This window comes from Bactrocera neohumeralis, chromosome 2 (genome assembly GCF_024586455.1).
Source record: "Bactrocera neohumeralis isolate Rockhampton chromosome 2, APGP_CSIRO_Bneo_wtdbg2-racon-allhic-juicebox.fasta_v2, whole genome shotgun sequence".
NCBI lineage: Eukaryota > Metazoa > Arthropoda > Insecta > Diptera > Tephritidae > Bactrocera > Bactrocera neohumeralis.
Window position 1 is genome coordinate 7,432,862 of NC_065919.1, and position 27,986 is coordinate 7,460,847.

At 35.9% G+C, this 27,986-nt stretch overlaps 4 protein-coding genes and 2 long non-coding RNA genes across 6 annotated transcripts; 3 read left to right on the forward strand and 3 right to left on the reverse strand.

Moving 5' to 3' along the window:
- The first annotated feature begins 3,345 nt into the window (after positions 1–3,345).
- LOC126767944 (importin-9) lies at positions 3,346–7,217 on the forward strand. Its single transcript, XM_050485777.1, has 7 exons — positions 3,346–3,603; positions 3,675–4,295; positions 4,365–4,783; positions 4,840–5,225; positions 5,288–5,453; positions 5,521–6,306; positions 6,356–7,217. Exons 1-7 carry the CDS (start codon positions 3,471–3,473, stop codon positions 6,899–6,901), a joined length of 3,057 nt encoding a protein of 1,018 aa, XP_050341734.1. The 5' UTR covers positions 3,346–3,470; the 3' UTR covers positions 6,902–7,217.
- Positions 7,218–7,556: 339 nt separating this feature from the next.
- On the reverse strand, positions 7,557–14,036 carry LOC126768001 (transketolase-like protein 2). The gene is made up of 3 exons (XM_050485841.1): positions 13,747–14,036; positions 9,350–9,685; positions 7,557–9,278 (listed from the first exon to the last, which is right to left on the reverse strand). Exons 1-3 carry the CDS (start codon positions 13,848–13,850, stop codon positions 7,832–7,834), a joined length of 1,887 nt encoding a protein of 628 aa, XP_050341798.1. The 5' UTR covers positions 13,851–14,036; the 3' UTR covers positions 7,557–7,831.
- Positions 14,037–16,272: 2,236 nt separating this feature from the next.
- Positions 16,273–21,868, reverse strand: LOC126768010 (peroxisomal N(1)-acetyl-spermine/spermidine oxidase). The gene is made up of 5 exons (XM_050485856.1): positions 21,441–21,868; positions 19,228–19,633; positions 18,331–19,150; positions 18,143–18,263; positions 16,273–18,006 (listed from the first exon to the last, which is right to left on the reverse strand). The coding sequence occupies exons 1-5, from the start codon at positions 21,693–21,695 to the stop codon at positions 17,824–17,826; spliced, it is 1,785 nt and encodes a 594-aa protein (XP_050341813.1). The 5' UTR covers positions 21,696–21,868; the 3' UTR covers positions 16,273–17,823.
- A 447-nt stretch (positions 21,869–22,315) lies between these two features.
- LOC126767992 (protein TAPT1 homolog) lies at positions 22,316–25,106 on the forward strand. Its single transcript, XM_050485836.1, has 3 exons — positions 22,316–22,667; positions 22,751–23,349; positions 23,414–25,106. Exons 1-3 carry the CDS (start codon positions 22,475–22,477, stop codon positions 24,674–24,676), a joined length of 2,055 nt encoding a protein of 684 aa, XP_050341793.1. The 5' UTR covers positions 22,316–22,474; the 3' UTR covers positions 24,677–25,106.
- A 271-nt stretch (positions 25,107–25,377) lies between these two features.
- Positions 25,378–25,774, reverse strand: LOC126750786 (uncharacterized). Its single transcript, XR_007665823.1, has 2 exons — positions 25,543–25,774; positions 25,378–25,461 (listed from the first exon to the last, which is right to left on the reverse strand). It is a non-coding gene; the product is annotated as an uncharacterized LOC126750786 (long non-coding RNA).
- Positions 25,770–27,213, forward strand: LOC126750778 (uncharacterized). Its single transcript, XR_007665815.1, has 3 exons — positions 25,770–26,290; positions 26,357–26,403; positions 26,472–27,213. It is a non-coding gene; the product is annotated as an uncharacterized LOC126750778 (long non-coding RNA).
- Positions 27,214–27,986: the final 773 nt, after the last annotated feature.

Genomic DNA, 27,986 nt, shown 5'->3' on the forward strand with positions numbered 1-27,986 from the left:
TGAGCAAATGAACAGCGAAAACGATTATTATGCTTTTTCCAACAAATATTCTTGCAACCAATAAAAACCTACTACTGTACTTGTCAGCGACGATTCTTTGAAGTCAGCTTTTTGCTGGTCAAGTCAAGTGGTAAATATGACAAATTTTCGAGAAAGAGAAAAATAAAATAACAAAGAAATTGAGAAAAAGTTGGAAAATACGCAAAGCATATGGAAAACATGAAATGAATACGAACATGCCAAAATGTCAGCTGCTGTTGCAAAATAATGCATAAAATAACATAAAAGTCAGTATTCATTTTGCTGATGCCACCCACCCGTCCGTTACTTTTGTTGGTAAAATATTTTCACTGTTTTTTATTTGTGTTTGTCACCAACAGCTACAACAGCCAGCGAAGGCAACTCCCCAATGAAAGCTTCATGCGATCTTGTACAGACATGCATAAATATGTTTTTGTATTGTTATATGCACTCCTGTCGGAGTCGATATTTATGTATATGGTGAGCAAAATTCTCTGCGGATTTCTTGTTTACTTTTTGTATGTGTTAAGTGTTTATTAATACTGACTTAGCTTCAGTACTAATTACGCGATTATAGCCGAGTTAGCAACAGTGCGTAGTCGTTTTCTTCTTTTCGAAAATTGGTGCCAATTCGAGATACTTAGTGCAGCCAGGTACGTCTCCACCTAATCTCTCCAACCGAGTGGTGGTCTTCCTCTTCCTGTGCTTCCCCCGGGTCGGTATTGCGTCGAATACTTTCAGAGCTGGAGCGTTTTCATCCAATTTCTAAATGTGGTCATCGTCCATGCCTCTGCACCACATAGCAGGACGGAAATAATGAGTGACTTATAGAGTTTGGTCTTTGTTCATCAAGAGACGACTTTACTTCTGAATTGGCTCCTCAGTCCAAAGTAGCACCTATTGGCAAGAGTTATTCTGCGTTGGATTTCGAGGCTGACATTGTTGTTGCTGTTAATGTTGATTCCAACGTGGGAGCCTAGTCGCGAATGCGAGGACTGTTTGTTTGATGGCAGTAGATATTTCGTCTTGCCCTCGTTCACTACCAGACCGATTTGCTTCGCTTTCTTATCCAGACTGGAGAAAGCAGAACTAACGGCGTGGGTGTTGAGGCCAATGATATCAATATTGTTTGCATACGCCGGCAGCTGTACACTCTTATAGAAGATTGTACCTTCTTCTTCAGAATTGCAGCTCGAATAATTTTCTCCAGCAGCAGATTGAAGAAGTCGCACGATAGGGAGTCGTCTTGCCTGAATCCTTCCCGATCCTGACGGTGCTTTTGGTATTACTCAACGTCAATGTACGGAGACGTCTTAATTTTGAGGGGTCTTTTCTTGGAATTTTCGAGCATTCAACCAAACATACCGAACATAATTTGACAGAAAACCCCACATATTTTGAGATAAATCCCTGTAAGCTTCACGTTTCATTCCGGTTAATTTAAACCCATTGTTTTTAGAACATCTTATTATTTACATAACCATAGCTGTTTGCGATTTCTCTAACCTTACAAAGTAGTGAAACGAACAAACAACTGGTATAAATGTAATAGATTGGCATAATTAAATAGAAAGGTGTTCTGCCAGTGAACGCGATTTTTATTCTCTTGTATTATCATATTCTCTTTTATTAAATTCAACTGTATTTATTTTAGTTAAATGTCAATATATTGCTTACTTTGGGCTACAAAAAGATTAAATTCCTTTATAGAAAAATATTATTAAAATTATTATATAATTAAACGTTTATTCAAGAATTGTGAATTGAGGTCAGCGTCGGACAAGTCCCGTCATTCCTTTCCATTTAATAAATATGTAGCCAGTTCAATATAAATATTGTTTTTGCACTTTATATAATGTATACATACATGTAAATGTGTATATTAATGCTATAATTAAATTATTCAGTTGCTGACAAGAATTAATTACACGTCACTTTGGCTTGAAATGACGCGGTGACGCAAAATGGGTTTAATTGCGGTTTATACTTTTTTTTCATATACTACTACTATGTAGTACATATATACACATATATTCACATACATATGTACATATATACATTTATTTAAAAAATATTTTATGTATTTCTGAGAAAAGCTCATCGCAATGTCAATGTTTTGGCGCGTTCTTCTCATAAGTTAATGTTGAAAGGAATCGATAAACATCTGTGTCCAGTTTTCATGTGACGTAAAAGTCCGTCTTTAAACTATGAACCATAGCTTAATCAAACGATCAGGTTTCTCTATTAATAAAATGCCACATTTATCAGTCAACAAACCATCACACCTACAGCCATGAAAAAACAAAAAGGAGTCCAATACTAGCTGAGGCAGGTTTTCTTCGCCAATCTTCGTATATCCCATAAAAAACATCCGGAAACTAGTATTTTGTATTTTTCCAAGTGTTTTTAATTGGTCCAAATTATTCAATCAGGGTCAACAACGCGTTGATAACGAACCACGTCCAGGACAACTATCAACACCAACTGATGATCAATGCGTCAATAAAATAAAAGGAATTGGTGTTTAAGAATCGACGAGTAACAGTCAGAGATCTTACTAGCATCGTTGAAATATCAAAAGGATCACTGAAAACCATTTTGAAAGATCATTTGGGCATAAGTATAGTGAAAACCCGATGGATCCCAAAATCAATGCTTTCCAACTACCAGGATATCATGAAACGTATTTTTACTGGCGATGAGTCTTGGATTTATGCTTACGACCTGGAGGCAGACGATCAATCGGCTGAATATCAAAAATCAAGGATATGTTGACAGTTTTCTTCGCTCATAGGGTAGAATAATGAATATGTGGAAATCTTATAACACTCGGACTTTACATACATATATGTACATATGTATATAATTCCGAGGAGTGGTTCCACGACTGAAACATCTCTTCAAGTCAATAATACAGTGGGATGTCAACTTGCTACGCTATGTCGAGTGCCACCTTTGGATGGGATTTAATCACAGCGGACCAAATCAATAATTCATTGAAGAATTCGCTAATGCGTAAAGTCTATCGGATGAGCTTAAATCAACGGATTAACAGGGTGCTTATTTCTCGTGCCATAATAACTGTAAGAAACGTCAAAAAAAGTGGAATTAAACTTTATTTCAAATTTTTCCACAGAATATGTGATCGCTCTTTGCTAAACACTCATTTTTATCGATATTATGTTCTTATCGATTGTTTTGAAATATTTCATATAAGTCACCCTATGCGAGTGACAAGTGTTGCCATGTTTAATTCTGCAATTGTCAAGAATTTGAAATGCGCCCACAAGGGGTGTGCAAAAATCTTGACATCTAGAAAGCAGCTGCAGGCAAGGCGGGGATTTCGCGCCGCATGCAAAAACACGCCGTTGTACAATCATTCTTCAGTTAATTGCAATCGTGTTCGTTGGATCTTTCTGAATTTTTTTGTAAAGAAATATTTGTTGAAAATGTCGCTTGCATTTCAAAATGCAGATTCTGTTAAACAAGCGCTCTTTGAAGAGTTACAAAACTTGCTGAGCTCAGATACGAGCGTCCTACAATCAGCCGAACAAAAAATCAAGCACCTGGAATACACCGAAGGTACGTACATATATGAAAAATTCTTATTATAATTGTGTTTTGATTGGTTTTTGCATTAATTTGTAAATAAGGTTATGGCGTTTACTTATCGGAGTTAATAATGAATCAATCTTTCGATTTGCCATTGCGGCAAATCGCTTGTATTATGCTGACCAGATACGTCGAGAATCATTGGTGTGATGGGGACGACATAGCTACAGAGCAAGCAAAGCGTACAATACGAAATATTTTACCTAATGGTTTATACGATCCAAACTCAAAAATACGGTCTTCCGTCGCACATACAATTTCCACCATTGCAATGACTGATTGGCCAACCGTTTGGACAGAATTATTTGATATTATTATTAAGTGTTTGGGCGGCAATGAAGACTCGATACACGGTGCCATGCAGATCCTACAAGATTTTTCTTATGATGAAAAACAAGTGAAAGAATTGGGGCCTGTTGTAATATCTGAAGTTTATCGGATATTTGAATCGGAGCAAAACTACACCATAAAAACACGTACATCGGCAATAAAAATATTAAAGTCGCTTTTTCTGTCCATTAGCATAAACATTGCTGATAAAAATGAGCAAGCAACCATGATGAATTCCATTTTAAACAATTTCATGGAAAAGCTTATGCACTACCTGGCAATGAACAGCGGCGCTACATCAAATTTTATGCTGAGAACGGAAATCGTGAAATGTAAGTGTATTAATTTTTTTTTTATTTATTTGAAAATCTAATGCGTGTGTATACTTCTATATTCTTTAGTGCTCACATTCCTAGTGACTGAGATGCCAAAATATATCCAACCCTACATGGAGAGAATTCTACCAATCATCTGGCAGCTACTTACACAAATTGCAGATGTTTTTGTAAAAGTAACAGTTAACCAAATCGAACCAAATCCCTTCCCTGTATCGGAGTCTGTAGAAGATGATGAACTTACTAACTTCTCAACAATGATTATACAAATCTTTGAATTTATACAGTGTATTATTTGTGCACAAAAGTTCCGTTCTGTTATTAAAAGTGTGTTGACCGACTTAATTTATATTGTGATTGTTTACATACAAGTGCCTGAGGAACAAATCGAAGATTGGAATGATGATCCTGAAAAGTTTGTGGATGACGAAGAGGAAGGTGGTGTTGAGTTAACGATTCGTTTATGTGGTCAAGATGTCCTGAGCGTATGTTGAATAATCTTGATTGTTTCAAATAAAAATATTTTTTTTTTCTATTAAAGGCTCTCTGCGATGAACTAGGCGTCAAAGTATTGCCGTCATTGCAAGAAGCACTTGGTCGTCATATGAATGTGGCAGAGGCAGAAAAAACTGCACGCAATCCCAATTGGTGGAAAATACAAGAAGCTTGCATGGTAGCTGTTCATGCGTATCGAGAACTTATATTAGAGACTGAAGATCAATTTGATTTATTAAACTATCTTACGCTCGTACGCAACTTACTGGATTACCAAGACTCTGCGCATCTAGTTGGACGCGCCTTGTGGACATTGAGCACTTATTCAAAGTCAAAACTTTACAATCCGCAGATGTTAGAAGAAATTTTAGTGGCAACAATACAAAGTTTGTCCCCTGAAAAATCCATTGTTTTGAAGATTAGTGCAGTGAGGTAAAGTTGAAAAACTTCTTATACTTATTCAACAAATTTATAATATTGTTATAATGCATTAGAGCTATACACGGTTTTGTGCAAGCTCATGAGAAATCGGAAGGTGATAAACGTGTTTTGATCCAAGCAAAACTTCCCGGTTTTGTCGACGGTATAATGGACGTGATACCCGGTTGTAAATCATCAGTTCTAACACTTGTGCTGGAGTGCTTGACTACAATCATAACAGTAAGTACCGTGTATTGTTTATTAATTGTGATGATCTAAGTACTGTATATTATTCTTGTTTCCACAGTTTGATCCTTCATTTGCTGCACAAGCGCAATCTAAGCTCATACCATTAACAATCGCTGTGTTCCTAAAATATCCAGAAGATCCCTACATACTCGAGATCGTACAAGACCTCATTAAAGCGCTTTTGCAAAATCCGCTCTGCCTGGAGCCGTTACAAGAAAAATTCATCCCAACCATTGTTAGCATACTCTCTTTGCAAGGCGACCAAGCGAACACCGCCAAGCAAGATATTGCCCTGGACGTATTGACTACAATTGTGCGGTACTCGAAACCTCCACTATCAGCCGCACTAGTGGAAAGCGCCTTCCCCGCTATGGTGCACTGTGTCCTACGTTCGGACGATAATGCTGTGATGGTATCTGGCGGCGAATGCTTAAGAGCTTTTATTTTTGTTTCTCCTGAACAAATTTGCGCATATAAAAATGGAGAGGGTCTCAATTTCATTATGCAACTGACCACCATGTTACTAAATCCAATGAATAACGAAATGACTGCGGGTCAGGTGGATCGTTTGGTTATAACCATCATCACCAAAATGGGTAATATGCTTGGTGAGAATGTGGATCTCCTCTTGAAGGCTGTAATCAGTAAAATGCAACTTGCGGAATGTCTCAAAGTTATAATGAGTTTGGTGGTAATATTTGCTCATCTCTTTTTAACTCAAATGGATGCAGTACTGAATTTCCTATCGACTGTACCCGGACCCACTGGCGAACCAGCTATGCAATTTGTTTTCAGCAATTGGTTGTCAAAACAAACTTCCTTCTTTGGCAATTTTGAGCGAAAGGTAAAAATGTAAGTTTTAATGAAAAGTTGGTTATAATTATTTTTGTTAGGTGACGACAATGGCGCTCTGCAAGCTGTTTGAATACGGTGTTACCACACAAGATACGCGTCTTACTTCAATTACAGTTAAGGAGCAAGTTATAACTGATTCGACAAGCCCACGCGTGAAAACACGTTCACAAGCGGCAGCTGCCCAACAGTGGGTTACAATTCCTGCTTTGGTCAAAATATTCAAACTACTCATAAATGAGCTGGCTCATTTGAAAGAAGCGAATCTAGCCGATTGCATAGAGGAATCAGATGAAGATGATGATCCTTCTAGTGGCGCCGCCGGTGATAAACCGTCTGGAAACTCACCACCAAAACCACGTTTTATCTCTGACTTGTATTTCAATGAGGATGATGATGAAAACACCGACGACGATCAACTTACACAGGAACTCATGAAGAATCCGCTGTTCCAAACCAATATGGAGGAGAACCTTACGAAATTCCTACAACACTTCTCCAGTAATGAGCATTTCGGCATGTTTGTAAGCCATCTTAATAATGCTGAGAAGCAATTGCTCAACTCTATACAAGTCGAAGTGGCATAAAATGCAGACGGTTCATTCTATTTCTTCATCCATCACGCGCTGAAAGTAAACACTCATACTCTACATATTTTTATACGAGCGATAACTACGATTAATAATTATGTCTGATGCATACTATTTGTATTAGTGGATGTTAAAATATTTTTGATATGAATTGTTTATATAAATTATTAATTTCAACGTTAAATTCGATGTTTACATTATTTAAATTGTCTTATGTCTGTCTATTTGGCAAAATGCGATGACACTTAACTACTGGATTAGTCTGTGAATATTGTATTGTAATGGAAATAAAAGGCAATTAAGAGTTTAAAAATATTGTTTTACTTTTTTTTTCAATTTTTGCTGCTCTTAAGGCCAAATCTATACTCCTTCGTCCAGTTTGTGGATATGGTCGTTGTGGACCTCACTATGGTAGAGTGTTAGCTCCGTACTGCGAGGAAGCGAGAAAGGTCGGAGAGATAATAGATAGAAAATGATGGCATCGGTTAATGCAAATGCCGCTTAATAGAGCGTCCATTATCGAAATCGAAAAATGCCTAAGGCTTGCTGCAAATCCGGGGTGCCTTTGCCGACGACTGTAAAGAACTTGCGATTTTTGACTCTTCCGCAATTACTCTTACATACTTGGTGCTTTAAATTAAATTAAACTCGATTACTCTCAATTGTAGCTCATTTTATTAAGTATCTTTTGAAACCATTACAAAAAGGTTAGATAAACAATATGCAGATAATTCTTAAGCATAATAATTCACAAGTCACAAAAAATCAATTCATTCAAAAATTAAATATGGTCCTTTGCTCACAACTTTTACTACAATAAGTAGTAAAGTGAACAAAATGTTTATATATGTAGATAAATCATTCAATAACTGTCATAGTTTTTTTTTTGTTTTTGTAGTGAGTTTGCAGAATTCCATCAAAACTCGCTTACAACTGCAATACATCGGCAACAGCCTTGATAACATGGCGTGCGGAAATACCGAACATATCGATGAGCACAGTGGGAGGTCCCGAGCGTGGCACAGTAGGCACATACAGATGCTTAACCACAAAGTCACGCTGTTCAGCGAGCACACTCAATACAGCCTCACCCAAACCACCTTGTTGATAGTGATCCTCAACGACGACAACACGACCACCTACAGCGCGTCCGTTCTCAATGATGAGCTCAGCGTCCAAAGGCTTAATGGTAAATGGATCGATGACACGTGCATGCACGCCACTCTTTTCGAGCTCAGCTGCAGCATTGAGGCATTCGTAGAGAGTAATGCCAGCGCCGATCAACAGCACTTGATCTTTTGGTGACTGCTTGACTACTTTACCTTTGCCAATTGCGAGCACATCATCGTTGCCATAAATGACAGCGGTGTTGGGGCGGGATGTACGGATGAAACAGACACCTTTTGTATTCGCGGCCAATTCAACGGCACGTTCACAGCTTACAGCATCGGAGGGATAGAATACGGTACTACCGGGGATGGCGCGGAACATAGCGATATCTTCCAAACCCATTTGAGAGGGCCCATCCTCACCAATACTGACACCACAGTGAGAGCCAACAAAATTGACATTCGTTTGGGAAATGGCGCCCATACGAATTTGATCGAAGGCGCGTGTGAAGAAGGTCGCGAAAGTAGAAACGAAAGCAATTGTACGGTCACGGCAGGCAGCACCAATAGCAACACCAGCGAGATTTTGTTCGGCGATGAAGCACTCAATATAACGTTCTGGGAATATGTTCTTCAACTTGTCGGAGAACGTTGAGTTCTTGGTGTCGCCGTCCAAAGCGATGACACGGTCATTGTTCTGTGCAATCTTAGCCAAAGCGGTGCCGTAGGCGAGACGTGTGGCAACTTGTTCACCCAACTTGTAGTTTGGTGGTGACGACAACTTGACATTGGTGATGTCTACAACTGGTGCCTGCTTCAACTTAGCTGGACTCTTGGGTGGATTGGCTGGGGCATCTGTGGCACCGACAATCAGGCCCTCCAAGTGTTTGATCACTTCGTTGGCTTTGTCGCCCAATGGCTTGCCATGCCAGTTCTCCAAATCCTCAATATTGGGGAAGTATTTACCCTTGTACGTTTTTGCGATAATGGCAGTGGGCTTGTTTTTGGTTATAGAAGCTTCATGGAGCGCCTTGACCAATTCTTCAACATCGTGTCCATCGACAACCAAGGCGTGGAAACCGAAAGCATCCAAACGTTTGCGATAAACTTCCATATGATGTTGCAATGAGGTTGGCTCAGATTGACCCAAGCGGTTCACATCGAAGATAACACACAAGTTATCCAATTTGTAGTGGCCAGCAAAGTGCAGCGATTCCCAAATCGAACCTTCAGCAGATTCACCATCACCGACTACAACGTAGGTCCTGCATAAAAAATAAACCGTTAGTAAATATCACATTCCAAATTATTACAATTTTTTTTTTGTCAGATTTACCTGTAGTCAGCTTTGTCGTAGTTCTTGCCTACGTAGGCCATACCAGCAGCAACAGCGACACCTTGACCCAACGAGCCAGTTCCGACATCAATGAAGTTCAAGCGTGGTGTTGGATGACCCTCAAGGTCACTATCGATCTTACGCAAGTTCTGCAAGTCTTCGATGGGGAAAAGACCAGCTTCAGCCCAGGCGGCATATAGAATGGGTGCTGAATGTCCCTTGGACAATATAAAACGATCGCTCGAGGGATCACGTGGGAACTTCAAATTCAAGCGCAAGGTATTGAAGAACAATACCGACATAATTTCGGCAATAGACGCGCATGATGTAGGATGGCTGGAAGAAAGAAAATTAATATTAAAATTATTGCGATTTGTAAGAAGTGTAATAAGACATCAATGAACCTTAAAAGTAAATGCCGTATTGATACTAAAGGCAGTTTTGGGACAATATTTCGTAAAAAATAATGATATCTATATAAATTCAAAGTTTTAAAGCTGTAGAATGCCTTCGAATGTTTGTATGATTTTATAAGAGCCTTATAAATTAAGAAATATGTACATCAAGAGATTTAACCAAACTTTCCGAGAGACGATAGCTTTGAGAACAAAACTATTATACTCGGTAGTAATAAGTTGCAAGAGTAAAAATATTTTGTAAGATTTCAAATTTTAATGTGGTAAATATTAAATATTGTTGAGTTAAACAACAACATTTACCGAAACAGTACATTTCTTTGTGGTTAGAAATTCTTATCTCTATTCCATGGAAAGCCGTTTCAAATTGCACGTGAAAGATAATGGAAGGTCGCCTAGATAGCAGCAAATGGTTCGCGAATCATAAACCACATTTTTATTTTAAAACTGTAAAAAACGATATGCCAATTAAGCAACTGATAACCTTATTGACTTTAACAGTAAATATAATATCTATAAACCTTAAATTACTAGAAAGGTCAACCTATCTGAGTTTTATGAGTATTGTTCGTATGACTCTTCTATTCACAAAATCGACTTTGTTGTTAGAGCTTGTTGAACCGTATCTTCACATCTTCAGATCTATCTATACCGGTACTATTTTAAATGTTAGCTCACTTATAATATAAACATATAAATTGTTATACATACATATGTACATATAAGAAACAAACCAAGTTCACTAACGTAATCAGCACTTTTGAGCGTGATAATGAGCAAGTGTTCAGTGATTAAAATATAGAAATATAGGTGATTAAATATGAAGAAGCCTTCACCATTACCAAACGCAACATCCGATTGATAACTGATTAATATGTGAACATAACGGTACAAACATATAAACTGTGACAAACACTGCTTTGCTTGTTAAGGTCAAACATGAATGTGTCGTTTGACGATAAATTTTTTCGGTGAAGTTTCATAGCTTTATCATTCTTACTGGCACATGTGCACGCAATGCAAAATGAGGTATTCACATCTCATCATTATCACGATCTACGTAAGTGCTGATAATAAAAAATTATAATAAATATGTATGGTGAAATATAGTGGTGACATTGATAATCGAAGCAATTTCTAGTGTGGTACCATATTTTTATTTTTTAGAGGAAGAAAAATTTTGAATTGCTAAATTGGCTGTTAACACTTTTAATTTAATAATCATAAAATTGTGAATTAGTTGCGATTCTAACAACAAATTGTAATTACCACGCATTAATTATATTTTAATGTGACCTTAAACGAACAAAGGCATACATATAAGATAACAAATCTATGTGCTCTTAACAATAACCTATTTGACTTTAGTTGGTTTCCTTTTGACTTTCAAAAATTTGAACTTTTACTACACATTTAATATATTAAAATTATTTATGTGAAGAGGGTGACTTAAACGATAGATTTGCCAAGTTAATCGTTAGGAAATTGAGAGAGAATAATTGCATTTGCAGCTTAATGACATAAACTGACAAATAGAGTTGAGAGGTCTTGTGAAATCTTTGTACATATGCATGCTTAAGTATATAATATACGCACATAACAATTTAACGCTATCTATGTTAGGTTTAGAACAACAATATTTTGTTACAAGGTTTCATATAACTTTTGAAAGTTAAACAAAATATATTGAATCCGGTTGCCCATGGCTGAATGCATATTGCAAATATCCACAAGTCCACAATCATATTTTCGCGTATATGTCATATATACATACATATACATATAATTTTATATATTCGCGTATATGTACATAATATATATTTAGATGTGCAAAAATGTAAAACAATGTTCCTTTTTGTGGGGAATCAAAATGGAAATGCCGGCATTTCACCGAGCACTTTTCTTAGCTCTGCTATGTATACACAAAAATATACAAACTCTCCCAAATTAGAGTCAATCGCTTTATGTTACACTTTCTTACACCTACTTAGAAGTAATTTGCTCTCAAAAATCTTTTCAACTTTGATCTGTTATTTTAGCTATTGAAATTTATAGTTTCTAATGCAAATTTTCGTCAGTGAAAGCTGCAATGCACTTGAAAGCAGACTTTGAAGGTCAAAAGTCCCTTCACTATTCGTTTCAAAACGAAATACGGTATTTAACATTCATTCAGAGTTGGTCTCTAATTTTTTTTTTTTACAATATGTAATATGAATATTTGCACTTGCCCTGATGGAAATCTGATATATACAAATTATAATATTGTTGATATGAGAAATATAATAAAATTAGATGAGATGTACAATAAAAAAATGTATTAAAAATCAATAAAGAACGCTAAATTTGGTTGCAACACAGCTACACAACCCTCCACAAATAAACAAGTTTTCGTACAGAAACTCGATTTCGTTTCGTCAGTTTTTATGGCCGTTATACTCGTATGCTATAGTGGTCTGATTCGAACAATTTTTTCGGAGATTTTAGCGATGCACCTTGGATAAAAATCTGTGGCGAATTTCGTGAAGATAACTTGTTAAATAAAAAAGTTTACACACAAGCACTTAATTGAACAGCTTCTTGGGGAGAAAAGAACGTTTGCAGAATTTCAGATCGATAACTCAAAAACTGAGAAACTAGTTCGTGTATGCACAGACAATGAAAGGACGGACCGACGGACGAAAGAACATGGATAAATCATCTCAACTTCGACAATTTAAACAAAAAAAAAAACAAGAATTAAAAATTTATAAAATTTTTATAATACAGGAAACGGTGTTTGGAGAGTTTTTATATAAAAATGGTAAAGAATTATAGGCAGTAGATCGAATATATATCTGTTTTTACTCCAGTTTGAAAAACTTTTACAGCTTATTTTAAACACAAAATCATTATTTTTGTAGTTTTCATAAACAATTTAAACATTTTACGATTAAACAACTATAAATATTGGAGGGAATTTTTAAATTTATAAAAAATTAATGACTAAAAAATTATTACCAGAAAAATGGTAGTTAATATTATATACATATAAAAAACGTATCTTCACAAAACAAGTTGTAGCAAATAATTTTTAATTTTTTTAGTAAATTAAATTTTTAAAGAATTTTTTTTGCTCTGGTGGACAGTTAATATGATATTCATTAGAAAAAATGGATATTTAATTTATATAAAATATTTTTATTTATTTTAAGTTTTTTTAAAATAAGTTGATGTAATTATTTTTCAAAAATATCAAATTATGTTATTTTTTAATTTAACATTCTATCAAAATTGAATTTTTATTGCTGTAACATAATATAACAGCTTTTCTTACAGGGTTGGTGGAGGCTCTCTCTCGTTTCACAATGCTAGGGTGCTAAGCGGTTAATTTTGCGCCGCTCCATTAGAAACTTGCTCTCCAAATATAACATCACACCATAATAACACCTAGTCGGTAATTTCTATACACAGTTATATACCTACGAATCATATATGCTTACGTACATACATACATACATATGTCTATACACATATAGAAGTATTTATGTGAGTATTTAGCGCGATAAGAGGCGTTAGTTGCCAATGAATGTCAATAAAGGTCAACTAAATTCAGCAGAGTAAAAGAAAGTTTAAGTGTTATAGAGTAGGTTATCAGGAAACGAATAAATGGAGTGCTTAAGATCTGCATTTGCGACGGAACCACGTGGTTTCAGTGCAACAACAAGTAATTTTGCCGGTCACCTTCGCTCCAGAAAAGCTGTGCTCAATTGAGCAGGAAACTAAAATGCCGCATAACCATGCAACAATCGAAAATTTATACTCACTATACTCCTAAAAGCACACATGCACACATACAAACATATACGAATGTGTACTTGTACACGTATGTTGTAAAAAGTGCAAGGTACGACACATTTGACTAAATTTTACTAGTTTCTTATTGCAAGTCACGCCACTAATTTAAAATGATTTACCACATTTTAATACAAAATAAACACATACCCCGATTTAGATGCCTGTGTTGACGTAATAGAATGGATACGCAAGCGATGAGCGATGTCTTTCAGATCCTGAATGGTTTTAGCTTCTGGCTTGTGGTACGACATTTTGCACTAAGTTGTTTTTGTTTTTTGCTTTGGATTAATAGAAATGTGTTGAAATCTCTTTGAGAGTTGCTAAAAAAATATATGTATATATTTATATTAACGTCGCGACCGCGTCCGTTCCAAACGTACCAAATCGACTGGCGTACAAAAGCAAACTGACGCTATATTGGCGGTAGCAAACCCAACTAATCAACCATTCGTTTGAATGCTTGGAGTTGTGCGATAGCTTGTATTGCAGCTTTCATTGCGCGCTCTCCCCATTCAAACTGTCGGCTCCAGAATAGATGAAGGTAAATACATATGTAAGTGAAGGTAAATACATGATAGTAGTGTCACAAAAAGTGAGCCGATTACTGCCCTGTAGGTAAAGCCTTACCTTAACTTTGAAAGCTTTCAAAAGAATCTCAGCAATAACCGAAGCAACATCAGCACCTTGTATGGATGCTTGGGTTTGGTAGTAATCAAGATGGAATAAAAAAAAAGAAAAGTGAGTTGTATGCGAAAGCTTTCAGCTCAGATCTAAATCATGTGTTACAATAATTATTTAGCCTACAAAAGAAAAACGAAAATTTTGGAGTTATTTCTAAGCTGATAATAAAGTCCTCGTTCGACTTAAACTTGTCTTCGGCGTGACTTTTCCAAATTCTACCATCTTGGCCATGGCGTCGACGGAGCTATGACTCTGTGCGTTTCTATAGCGGAAAACACTTCATTCATAAATATAATAATTTTTTGTCACGTTATGCGCCGTGGAAAAAGCTTTTCGAAGCAAAGTCCTCTCTCGACGTACAAAAACTAAACTCTACAAGTCACTCATTATTCCCGCCCTGCTATATGGTGCAGAGGCATCGACGATGACAATATCTGTTGAGTCTTTCTTGAGGAGTTTTCGAAATTTCGAAAGAAATATTTATGGTACTTTGCGCGTTGGCCACGGCGATATAAACACTGCAGCTCTGAAAGTATTCGACGCAGTACCAGTCGAGGGAAGCAGAGGAAGAGGAAGACCTCCACTCGGTACCATGTAGAGAAGGACCTGGTTTCGCTAGGTTAACTCGGCTATAACTACTTAAGCGGTTTCTACGCCAGTAAAGAAGAAGAAGAACAGCTTTTAGGGCATTTGCGTCGTGCGACCACGTTGAATCTCGTTAATCCAATAAATTTTCTACCGTCGCCACCGAAGAGGAGGAACCACTGTATATAGGATCCAAAGGCTATTTAAATTTTCTTTACGGTTCACCTTCCCAAAACAAAAATCGAATCATTAAGCGATATTGCTCTTTTTCCATTTTTCTATACGACACGGAAACGACTTTTCGCACATGCGCTTAAAAAAAACTACAAGTTCGAATCGACTGAAATGGTCTATTAGAATTTAGTTCAGCGCTACCTAGCGGTGAGTATAAATCGTTTTCGGGCGCACTCGTATTTCCGGTTGCGATTGCGACGACTTCTTGTTATCATAGCTTCCTGTGATATTATTAGAAAACCGCCTTAGGAAACACCTGAGTGTTGACTATACAGTAGTAATGTCTTTTACTTCAATAATTTTTTTCATCTAAGTGTGGGAACATCCGCTCAGAAGCTCTAAAAATGTTTTCGAAAAAGGTTGAGCTGGAGATGTGTGAATATCGATAGATACCTGGATTGACCGAATAAATTATTCTAAATAAATTAAAAGTTAATGAATATCAGTGCGCAGTTTCCTAACAGGAGCTTTAATGGGAAAGCTTACGTAGCGGTTTATTTAGAAAGCTTAAATAAATTTTTTATTTATTTTAAATTTTTGCAGATTTAAAATGTTTCTCGTAGTTTTCTAGGCTAGGAGGAAGCATCGAATGAGGTGGATTTACTATGCATATGTAAGATTAAGTACAATTAAATTTGGGGAAGTTGAAAAAAAGTTACAGCTGTTCAAAAATAAGTGAAAATAATGAAGAAATCGCAATATTTTGAAATTTTTGTATAAAAGAGGGAAAAATGCCACGCAAGCCACCAATGAAATTTGTGAAGTTTCGCTTGCTTTCGTTCTGGAAATTTTGATGTGAAAGATGCACCTCGCTGTGGTCGACCTATCGTTGAAAAAGTGAATGATATTATGGAAAAAATTGACTAGGATCGTCATATAAGCAGCCATGACATGGCTAAGGAACTTAAAATTCATCATCAAATGGTCTTGAACCATTTAAAAAAAGAAGCTAGGTGTTTGAGTACAACAAAGACAACAACAACAACGACAACTACAACAACAACAACCTATCAACATGAAGTTCATGTGTGGAATCTTTTGTATTTGTGAACGTTTTGTTTTTGGAATAAAAATAAAATATTAATTTATAGTAAGTAATGGATTTTGAAACGTTTTCATTAGATAAAATGTTTTCATAAATGCTTTCTTCTTTCACAAATAAAACCATAACAATTTATTAGACTTTAATTCGTTTATTATGTATTTGTGGCGTCAAGTAAACATAAATATTTTCGGCGAACGTTGAAACGTTTGGGTTTCTTCAGCATAATATGGAAATATATATATAAATTTCGCTACACTTATTTTATTTTTGTAGTAAAATAACGAAATATCAACTCCAATAATTATTAGTTTTACACACTTCTGTTTCCAACATAAATAATCGATTTAAAATGCGTTACAAATAGTCAGCGCTGTGCATGGCGCACAATTTTACATACATTCATATACATATGTAGGTATAAGTATATTTGCATTGTCCTTACACGTTTTGATATTCTTTTAAGCCAATGTTTTTGCTAACAACAAAAATATAGTTTGATATTTTCCACAACTTTGATCATTCAAGAAACAAACTCGCCAACTTAATTAACTTTTTTCGACTCGGATTTATCAAAAAGTACACACGCGCAAGGTCCATATTCTACAACTCATTCTTGTGCAATTCTTAAGAGTAATGTGTGTATACATAATCTTAATATGTGTTTACATGTAATATTCGTGATGTATATATGTATATTGCATGTGTTTGTAGTTAAATAAATATTATTAAATAACTTAAATAACGATCCAACATTGAACTTTCGCTTAGATTCGCTCTTCTGCAAGTTTCACCTACTCTTAATTAATTCTATCGTCTATAGTGTTAAAACTTTATTAGAAAATACAGGTAAATTTACTGAATAGGAGCATTGAATTGTCAATTATTTGATTCAATCAATTTTAAAGTATTTCATTACCTTACAGATATATAATATCAGTTTGTCCTACATACATTCACATTTATTATAAGTGTTAACAAATCTTAATGTTAATTTCCTAAAAAAATACAAAATATAATTAAAACGAGCTAAATTACAATGGAGAGTTTATTTTGCAAAATAAATAAATAAATACTATTTACGAAATATAAAATAAAGAGAATACTATAAAATATTGAAGTTTGCATAAACATGATTTGGCAGGATTAACAAAAACAAAGAAAAAATAAATAAAATAAGGTGACACATATAAAACCATTAATTTGCAAAAAAACTAGCACGGATTTTAAATGTGTAAATAATTTGCGACTTTTATAGTTATAATAAAAAAAATTGTTAATATAATAAAATATTGCCATTTTTTTTTTTGCTGTCACACTCTCTATTTGTATGCATATCACGAATATCGCACTTTATAAAAGTACCTAAGCATAGTTAGTTGCTAAAGAAGGAACAAAATATGAATTTCGAAAATAAATCAAACATGTTGAGGCATTATTAGTAGATGTCGATAAATAGAAAACACAATAATCTTAAATATAATCGCTTAAATTAACTATATACACACTGCTGCAGCTTGTTAGCGAATTCTTAAAGGTTCAACTGAAGTTTTCACATGTATTAAGCTTTAACGTAGTGCAATATCTCAATGGAAGTTCTCTGTCTTACTTCATTACAGTTTCGTTGCACTTGTCTTTCGTTCCACCATGACATGTGTTTATGTGGGTATAAGTGAGACTTTTCATTCCAGCGAAATGCCTTGTATCCAGGAGCTCAAATCGCTGGAGTCAGCTTCCATAACGACTTCGATCGGTTCATCTGTGGAAAGCAAGTACTGAGCGGCAGTGCGACCAGTCAAATAGGCACCATGTACGGTTGAATAAAAATTGGAGTGTGTATGCTCACCGGCGAACAGTACTGCGGGCTGAATGGATGAAGGGAATTTTTTTGTTTTATTATTTATGAAGGAGCTTAATTTAGAAAGTTATTTTCTAAGCAATATTAGGTTTTATAAAAATAAAAAAAAATAAACATAGAATAAAAATAAAACATTTACGCACCTTTTGCGCCTGTGGGTTGACGTAAAGTGGTTGCGCTAACAATTCAATATCCTCTTGTGTTGCACCAATAGGTATCGATGTGTATGAGCCACGAGTGTACGACTGCGACTTCCAACTTGTGCTAAAAACAAAGATTTGACAAATAAATGAATTAAATTTTAAAAATGGTAATTTAAATATCTACATACCACACACAAAGCTTCGGTTTCGGCACATACGGGTCTTTCAAGAATCCACGCAATATTTCTGTACATTTTTCTGCCACTTCCTCATGCGACAATGTCTCCATGTAGTCAGCCTCACGTCCAGAAATCCAACCCAAAAGTAACGTTTCAGACAATTTGGCGAAGGAATAAATCTTTTTGTACCAATTCTTACTTAAATACTCCTTTGAATTGCGTTCTTCGTCCGAAAGATGCAAATCGTACTTGTCATCGTCCCATAATAGCATTATTTCCGAAATGGAGGTGCTCATGAAGGGACGATCATATTCCAGAAAAATTTTATCAACCGTGCCAAACATTAAATTCTCAATTGCCTCTTGTTTATAATGTGGTAATTCAGGTGTGAATAGCGTTTTGTGTGTTGATTTAAGCACACCTAACGGTATGGTACATATCACATGATCAGCATAAAAGGTTCGACCATCTTCACAGTCTACTCTCACAGCAGCATCAACTAAATTGCCACTCGAATCACAGTTATCATCTGACTCAGTCGACTTTTCACGTACTACACCATCATTAGGCTTTCCTGCTGATGCTGTTTGGGCTCCTGCTGCCGGCACTTCGGTAACTGTCTTTTCGGTATCATCTGAATCATCATCTTCAGAATTCTCATCCACGGTCTCCAGGCCGGTAATTGTCTTTTTTCGTTTCCAATGAATTTTCTTTACTGGACATTTAGTAATAATTGCCTCCTTAGGTATAGGCGCAGAGAGCGGTCGCAATATAGAACTGTAGCCTTGTGGTGGTACAATGTTTCCGCCTTGCAATTCTGTGTAACTGCCTGTGTGATAAATTAAGAAAGACGGCAATTGAGTATAAATGATTTTGAAATATTTTAAAACAGAACAAAAGGCGTACCTAATTCCAGCAGATCCACTTCATTCATATTGGTGCAGCCAGTAATACATGTCTCACGCTTTAGCAAGCAATTGAAGATCAATTGTTTCAAGCGCTTTTCTTTCGGATCCTGAACAGAACTTAAGTAAATTTCAATTTCGTAATTAATATGCTCGCCAACGCTATTAATATCCGGCGGTGGGCTGTATTGACACATAAAATACTCATCACATCGTCGCATAAAACACACATATGCCTCGTAAATCTCTTGCAAAATGTTAAAAGGAACCTGATTGCCATCCTCTGTTGTGGCAATGACCGTGTGTGGTTTCGGTACATTAACTACACTGACTAGACCGTGTTGTACGGCAATTTCAAAAATCGGATTTCCCAAAACGCCGTGTATCCAATTGGCGCCAAGTTCGACCTGGATAAATTTAATAAAAAAATTAATATACATACTTACATAAGTATGTATGTATAGATATATGTTTTTGGTAAATTAATTTACAATAAAAATAAATGCATATCATACATAAATAATTTTTTTTATATACTATATAACGCACAAGGCCCGCGACCTGTATTTTTAATAAAATTACCCACAATAAATAGTGCATAAACTAAAATATACATTATTATTAGCACGAATTCGGTGGATCTCTCAGATAATAAGCAATTAAGTCTGCACTTCGTGTTGGTTGTCATTATTTGAATTTGTGCTACTGTGATAATTTGATTCTACTTTATTATTGTTATATTGCACATACGTAATGTGAGAATTTATCAAAAACTGGTTGCTTGTTACGCTGATGCAACAGATAATTACAGTAGGTGTACCAACCAACCTTTATATGCACTTAATTGCATATGTACAAGTAGATGTTTTTGGATATGTATGAAAGAGTGTACCTGTGCCTCTATTTAAATCAAGTAAACGAGTATACAATAAAGTCTATAATTCCTGGATGATTTCATGTCAATTAAGCTAATTAAATTTTGCACATATTTATGTACGTCAATCCATTTAATTTTTATCTAGAATTTATTGTAAATACATCCACAAGTACTACGTACTATTCATTCATACTATACATATCTAACAAGTTGTATTCACTTCACTTTCCTTTTCTACTTTTTGGCGAAAATGCACTAAACGCATTGAGGCGTATCATCGAATTGTTTTCTTCATTTACCGGCAATGCTTCACATGCTTATAAAAAGCATTGTTAAGTAATATATACCTATATAAGTACGTGTGTGTTCGCCAAAACATACGCGTGTGCGTTCGAATCGCTATCGAAATCGTAATTTTCAAGGTGATTATGGCTACGTGCGGGTCTAGTACTTACACCAATTAAAGTACGTGTGTTCTTATTCAAACAAACATATGGTTAAGCACTTGTTTAACACTTGGTAATTGAGTAAAATGCTTAATAATATGAGCACTTGAATATTTGCCATAAACTTCGCACAGTTTCGTTATCACTTTTTGTTTATACATACATATACATATATGATCCATATTGACCAGAAATAACCTTTTTTTAAAAAGCAAAACTTGATTACAAACTTTTAAGCAACTAAATCTAAGATTAGACACTCTATAATGCATCTGGCAATAATGCAATACAAGCCAATACCATATAAGTTCAGAATGTCGTGGGTAAGCACTACCTACACTTATAATACATAAATTAATGTATAATCAGCATGAAATTCAGTTATCTATATTAAATATATATTAAGAATTATTAACAATATATATTTCTAAATGTACTACTATTGATTACTATAATTATATGCATTTGCGTATATGCAACGTATGTTTAAATAATATTATTTACAAGCAAACGCACAAAATATTATTAGAAACAAATGCAGAATTATTAGAAATTGGATTATACCAGGAAGCAGTGTTGATATAGCCTAATAATAGCCAATAGAATAGGCAACATGCGAAAAAACCTTTCTTGCGGAAGTGCGAGCTAATTTTTGGCAAATGTTATTAGTCTTTTCTAATGTATACATATATAACTCATTTCTGGTTGGCAAATATCTTTCGCGTTGTAAATGCTATATTACAAAATAATTACGCATATTAAAGCCAAAAATGCCCTAAGTTGCTTACATAATTTCTTAAATATTTTTCAATTCCCCTACTCCATAAATAATCTGTCTTTTTGTGAATCGCTTACGCATATTACATATATACGTTTTTTATAACCCCTTACTCTTTGTGAACGCAACGGTATTGAAATAATACGACCGCCGATCCGGCTTCGTGCTTCAAGAATGCGAAAATCATTGCATCCATTATGAAGAAAATGATTTGCGGCAGAAAGTCCTGCCATGCCTGCACCAATAATCAGCACCTTCACCTTCAAAGGCTGCTGCTGTTGCTGCGTAATCGTTTCGTTGTTGGTTGAAACACTTGTACTAGCTACCTCTTGGGTGCTTGGCGAAGGCATTGGTGCAGTTTCACCCATTTTCTTTGATTTACACTTTGGTTTCTAAATGTTTAAGCACACTTCATTAGCGCATTTATCTCTAACGTCTTATTATTTTCTTGTCAATATTTTCATCTAACCGGAATTTTCCTCACACTTTTCCGCAATATTTTATCGATCTAATTTGAAAGCTTATTAGATGACAGTTTAAGTGTCATTTCACTCGTTTCCTCACTTGTCCATGCATCAGCTGTTTTACGCTAATTGGAACAAGTTAAGAGTTGCCAACCTCACAGTATTTTGCTAAAATAACTCGACATTGCTTACCTAGAAATTATGTATTTGTTATAAAAAATTTGACTAAAGTAATTTCCAAGAACTAATTACATAACTAAATTAATTTCTTTTCTTTTTCAGAATGACTAAAAACGTGTAAATTTTTTTTTAGATTTATACAGTGGTATGTTCGCTGTGATTTAATTAAGTTGAAGTAGTGTACATTTAGAATATTCCAGTTGTTTTTAAATAAAGTTAAGTGATTAATTCAACATGACTGGTTATATCTTAATGTGAATTAAAAAATGTATGCATATATCTAAAGGAAATATGTTATATTCAAATTTATAAAATATAATACTCAGGTTCTGCATGCAAATTCCAACACTGGATTCTCCGCTTTCTTTTAATTGTGGGTTATCCGCTCACACTTATTTTCAGTATTGACAATTTAAGACCAAAACAAAACATTATAAAAACAAACTACTGCAGCTGATAAAAGCAATTTAACATCACTTCTGTGCAAGCTTATTCACCGAAATATGTCTCGGGCAAAGGCTGATGCTGATATAGTTACTCCTACGAAGAAGCTGCGTTTTCGTGGAGAACTAAATTTTCATAGTCGCGTTGATGAAATATTCGATGATGAACATAAACGAAACAGCGGTTCTGGTAGTTCTGCCAAGGGAATCAACGCAAAACAAAATGTGGAGAACAAAGAGCACAGGGAAACAGGTGAGTGGGCGTTGGTGTTGATCCGTGCAAACAAGTGGCGTTTTTGGTGATTTAACAGTGGTATATTTTTTTATTGTTCACAGAAGAATCACCTTCATTTATGGACTTTTTCAAGGTTGAGTTGACTCGAGGATATATATTGGAACACGATGAGGAACGTTACACAGCGCGTAGACAAAAAATTTATTCCTTTATGCGCATACCACGCGATCTGGAACGTTTTATTGTTTACGGTATAATGCAATGTGCTGATTCGTTTCTATACATACACACTTTCCTTCCCGTACGTTTTGTTTTGGCCACATGGGCACTGTTTTCACGACCCATTGCCAGTTGCTTAGGATTACGAAGGCGCAGTCAGCGTCTACTGACTCCGGCAGAAATTTGTGATCTACTTAAAGGCACAATATGGATAGCTTGTACATTTTTGATGCTTTCAGTAGACACGAATCGTGTATATCATATAATTAAATCCCAATCGATTATAAAACTATACATTTTTTACAATATGATTGAAGTCGGCGACCGGTTATTATCAGCTTTTGGGCAGGACACTATTGATGCACTCTTTTGGACAGCGACCGAACCAAAGAATTCGAAACGTGAACACTTTGGACTGTTGACGCATATTGTTTTTGCACTAATATATGTTTTGCTGCATAGTTTCCTAATTATGTTTCAGGTATGTAACATATAAATCGTAACGACAGTTTCGTGCTATAATAATTTACATCTTATCTATCCAGGCGACCACCTTAAATGTGGCAGTAAATTCAAACAATAAAGGTTTGCTAACAATAATGATCTCCAACAATTTCGTCGAGCTTAAAGGATCAGTGTTTAAGAAATTCGATAAAAATAATCTCTTCCAACTGACGTGTAGTGATGTACGTGAACGTTTCCATCTAGCCGTGTTGCTTTTCATTGTTATGATACAAACAATGAAAGAATTCGACTGGAGTATGAGTCAGTTCTGCGTAATGGTACCCGATTGCATTGCTGTGCTAGTGACTGAGGTTCTAATTGATTGGATCAAACACGCTTTCATTACGCGCTTTAACGAGATACCAGAGTACATTTATCGTGAATATACCACCAGCTTAGCTTATGACATGACTCAAACACGGCAGAAGCATGCTTTTTCCGATCATTCAGATTTGGTTGCACGGCGCATGGGTTTCATACCGTTTCCACTTGGCGTCGTGCTGATAAAAGCGATTTATTCGGCAGTTTCATTCAATAATGTCGCTGCTTGGGTGCTTTTTAGCCTGGCTTACATATTCGTGCTGGGTTTGCGCATTTGCCTGACCATTTGTGCTTTGGGTAAAGCCTGTAAATTAATGAAGGAACATCAGGACGAGAAAAGCAATTCGACGCCAAGCTCGGTAACAAATGCACCACCGATTGGTGGTAGTGGTGGCGCTGCTAGCGGTAGTAATAATGTGAATAGCGTTAGTACAATGGCTGGCCTTTCCACCTTGTCCAGTACACCTAGTAACTCGCGTTCACGCTCGGATACTGCTGCATCACCTATTCAACCGATTCACCAACTTCAGCGTTCCGTAACGGTAGATCAAGGTAGTTTTGCACCAACAACGCATAATTCAACTTCAACGCCTAAAGCCCTAAAACCCACACAAAAGTCCACCGTACCGCTCAATCCGAACGATGTTGAGTTGGACGTGAAGAACTCACTTGAGTTGGGTGCTACAGCGCTATTCTCTAACAGCGATGTAGACTTGGATGATGTGTGCCTTAATGAGAAAGTATTAGAGCCAAATGCCAACGCCAATGCTTTTGTCGAGGAGGAACTGGCCCGCAGCGAACCTGAATTGTCGCTACCACAAGAACTCCACGATACGTCTTTAAGTGTTAATAGCACAGCAACAAAGGATAGCGCTCAACTGGAACAGCCATGCCGTGTGCCAAAACGTACGCACAAACGGTCCGAATCCGAGCCGAGTATGCAGAGCATTGTGGGCGTGAGCGAGACCGAATCGCAGGCGTAGTGCTGGCGTATTTACGGTTCATTGATTTAAGCTTCTGATTTTTGGTTTTTCCGGTGATGTCCTATACATTTGGTTTAAGTTTTAATATTTGTATGTGTCAATTTAAGAGTAAATCAATTTTGGTTGCTGCTTCGTGTTTGCAGAACATTCGTTTTTAACGGTAAGCAAGAAAAAAGACCTTTAGCATTTAAATAATTTAAAATCATTTTTTTTCTCTGTTTAATTTTTACTTGATCACCTCTTAAGTTATATTGTATGTTTGTACTCGCTTGTAGGTATGTATTAAATACACTCGCATTATTGAGAACGTTTAATGAATGCTAGCTTTATTATTGGAATATTGTGTCTTAATATTTGTGAACTAAAATACCTATGCCATACCTTAAGAGCAGTAAAATTTTTCAATAAATTTAATATCATAAATAATCTATATTATTATTATCCTTGTGCAACGTTGCAATATGTTGAGTAAAGCGTGGAAATCTGTGGCATCCATTAAACTCCTACACTTGCATCGAAAGCCAATATGGCATAACTGTGGGCGAATTAGCGCTTGGATTTAAGTTTTATGCAATTGGTTTTGCTGCATATGCGTGGACACATAAATACATATATATATATATTTTAGTGTACATATGCATTTGGGAAAACTTTTGAAGTTGTGTCTGTTGTTTTTGCAGCTTTTAGTCAAATAAATATCAGCTGTTTAAAGTCAAAAAAATAAATATTGCATTAATATGTGTGTATGTGTGTGTGACTCGTTGAAAAGCACTGTGGGTGTGTATCTAGTAGGAAAAAAGGTAAATTATCAAAAAAATTTAAGAATCATTTACTGTGAATGTATGGTATGAGACACAGATGCTCACTTGCAGCAGAACTAACAACAGAAGAGATGGTTGACAAAACCACTTGCTATATATCCATGTACAACGTTTGTTATTCTTTTCTTTATGTAAGCTGAAGGAGCAGAAGAAAATAGTCCAATTTTACAACGGAAATGGCAGTCTCAAGGAAGTGGTTAGTTTAATTGCCTTAACCAATATCTTTCTAAAAAATTGTTCCACTTATGTACATATGTATCTATAACGTTCTGCGAAAATTTTTATTCAATGACAGTAATAAATGACATTCAATGACAAACATATGTACATACATACATATATTGACGTCTATTGTCTCCAAAGTAATATGTAATTCTAAATATGCGACCTCAAAGCATCAAAGTTCAAAGAAACTAAAGTATCCTGCACAATAACTTAAACTACGGTTATAAAAAAAACTTCTAAGCAGCAAGTGCGGAAATGGGTCAAACCGAATGAAAGTTAAAAGGGAGGGAGTAAATAACTGTCATTGTTGAAATCGATTAAAAGCTACAGCCCCACACACGACGGCTGCGGTTTAACTGTGGTACCCGAGACTGAATCATTTAATGTCCCATTGAATTTGAGAGTATGTAACATAATGATTGGAAACAAGGCGACGCTGTGTAGGCGGGTCTACTACCTTTGGGAAAAACGCGCCAAAAACCCGCAGTACATACTATCATTGGCGAAGCACGGGGAGAATAACTAAACATATATGTATGTGTAGGGGCATGTACATATATATTAATAAGTATATATCAGCATAGGGTGTCCCTAATTTCTGTTATTTATTATTTAATTTAATTTTTTGTTAAAGGTGGTTGAGTATTTGCTGCTATAAGAAATTGAAGCTAAAGCCTAAAAGTGAGTTGCCATTAACCAAATTCCTAACCTAAAATTCTATATTTCTTATTTTATATTTAATGTTTCAGGTTTTGATGGTTCGGGAGTCGGCTTATAGCCATCCCGGAACGAAACCTAGACATGAATGGTGAAGAGATTTCTTAGGGGAAGAGTTTACTACCTCAATATATATCGAGGGGTCCAAAATGGACTGCGGTGTAGCGACTTCAAGGAACTTCTCTTTAACTTATCGTCTACCAAATTCAGCTAGCATCTTTCAAGCGCAAGTACTAGGCATAAAGAAGGGCTGTGAAGTTCTGCCGAACAACTACGGGCGTATACAGAAATGGACCATTTACACTGAAAGCCAGGCGGCACTACTAGGATTGTTATCACCAAAGATCAATTCCAGCGTACAAAACAAATGTAAGAAAGCTTTAAGCTATCGAGAAGCGATGATTCAGAGCAGTGTTTAGAGATGTAAATCCGAGTTGTTGCGTCGATATGTGCCAATGGATGCAATATGGATCCATCGTTTCACTCAGAAGTTCAATCGACAGTCATACGAGTGGACTGCACGATGGACCGTATCACAAGTCAGTGAAAACGATGGCAAAAATCCTTGAATTGGGCTTCAAATTGCTTCCGCATCCACCGTATTCTCTAGATCTAGCCCCAGCGACTTTTTCCTGTTTTCAGATCTCAAAAGAATGTTCGCTGAGAAGAAATTTTCGTGGAATGAAGAGGTGTTCGCCGAACTGAGGCTTATAGTAATACTTTGTGCAGCATGTTGCACGGATAGAAAAATCACAAAACTTTCTTAACATTGTATTAAACATAAATGTAGCAGAATTTATTAAAATTTGCTAATTGTTCTCAGATAAGATTTATCTTAACAAAAGTTGTTATATAATATTCTTCCTTTTCCAACTAAGAGATAAGCTTTATGGGCGATATATTTTTATATCCTAGGGGCTCTCTAATTAGTTATTTAATATTTTGTTTATTTTTGTAATGCGATAGTTGTTCATCTACCCATTAGGCTTGTGGTTTATGCAACATTTGTTGTAGCACATTTCGCGCTAATTTTGCGCCGTCCCTGTTGACGTAATGCAAATTGAATACGCAGTCAACCGGCAGACGCACGCATACACATACCTACTTAGATACGTGTGAGCGTGTATGCGTGTAAACATTAAATATTCGGAAAATTTGTTTTTGTACTATACTATCCTCATATACATATGTATATACTTATCTACATGCGCGCTGCAGGCCAAGTTATGAATGAAGTCACACAAGCGAAGCACATAAATACGTGTATGACTACATAGTAAATATATGTATGTGTGTGTACATACGGCCTCCTGTGTCGCTGCTGAAAGGTCCCGTCATAAGGCGCAAAAGCCAATTCTCATGAATGAAAGGAAGACATGAGCCGCTCATTTCATCTATCAACCGGCCGACCGCCTGCTACGCTTCTTCCTAGAAGCACTTACCGTGTACGTCGTCGCCCCCGCTTTAGAGTACTACTTACTCGATTTTATGAATGAAAATTTTACGTTGACCTTGAGTGACGGCTGTAGCGGTGGGGTGGTAGCGTG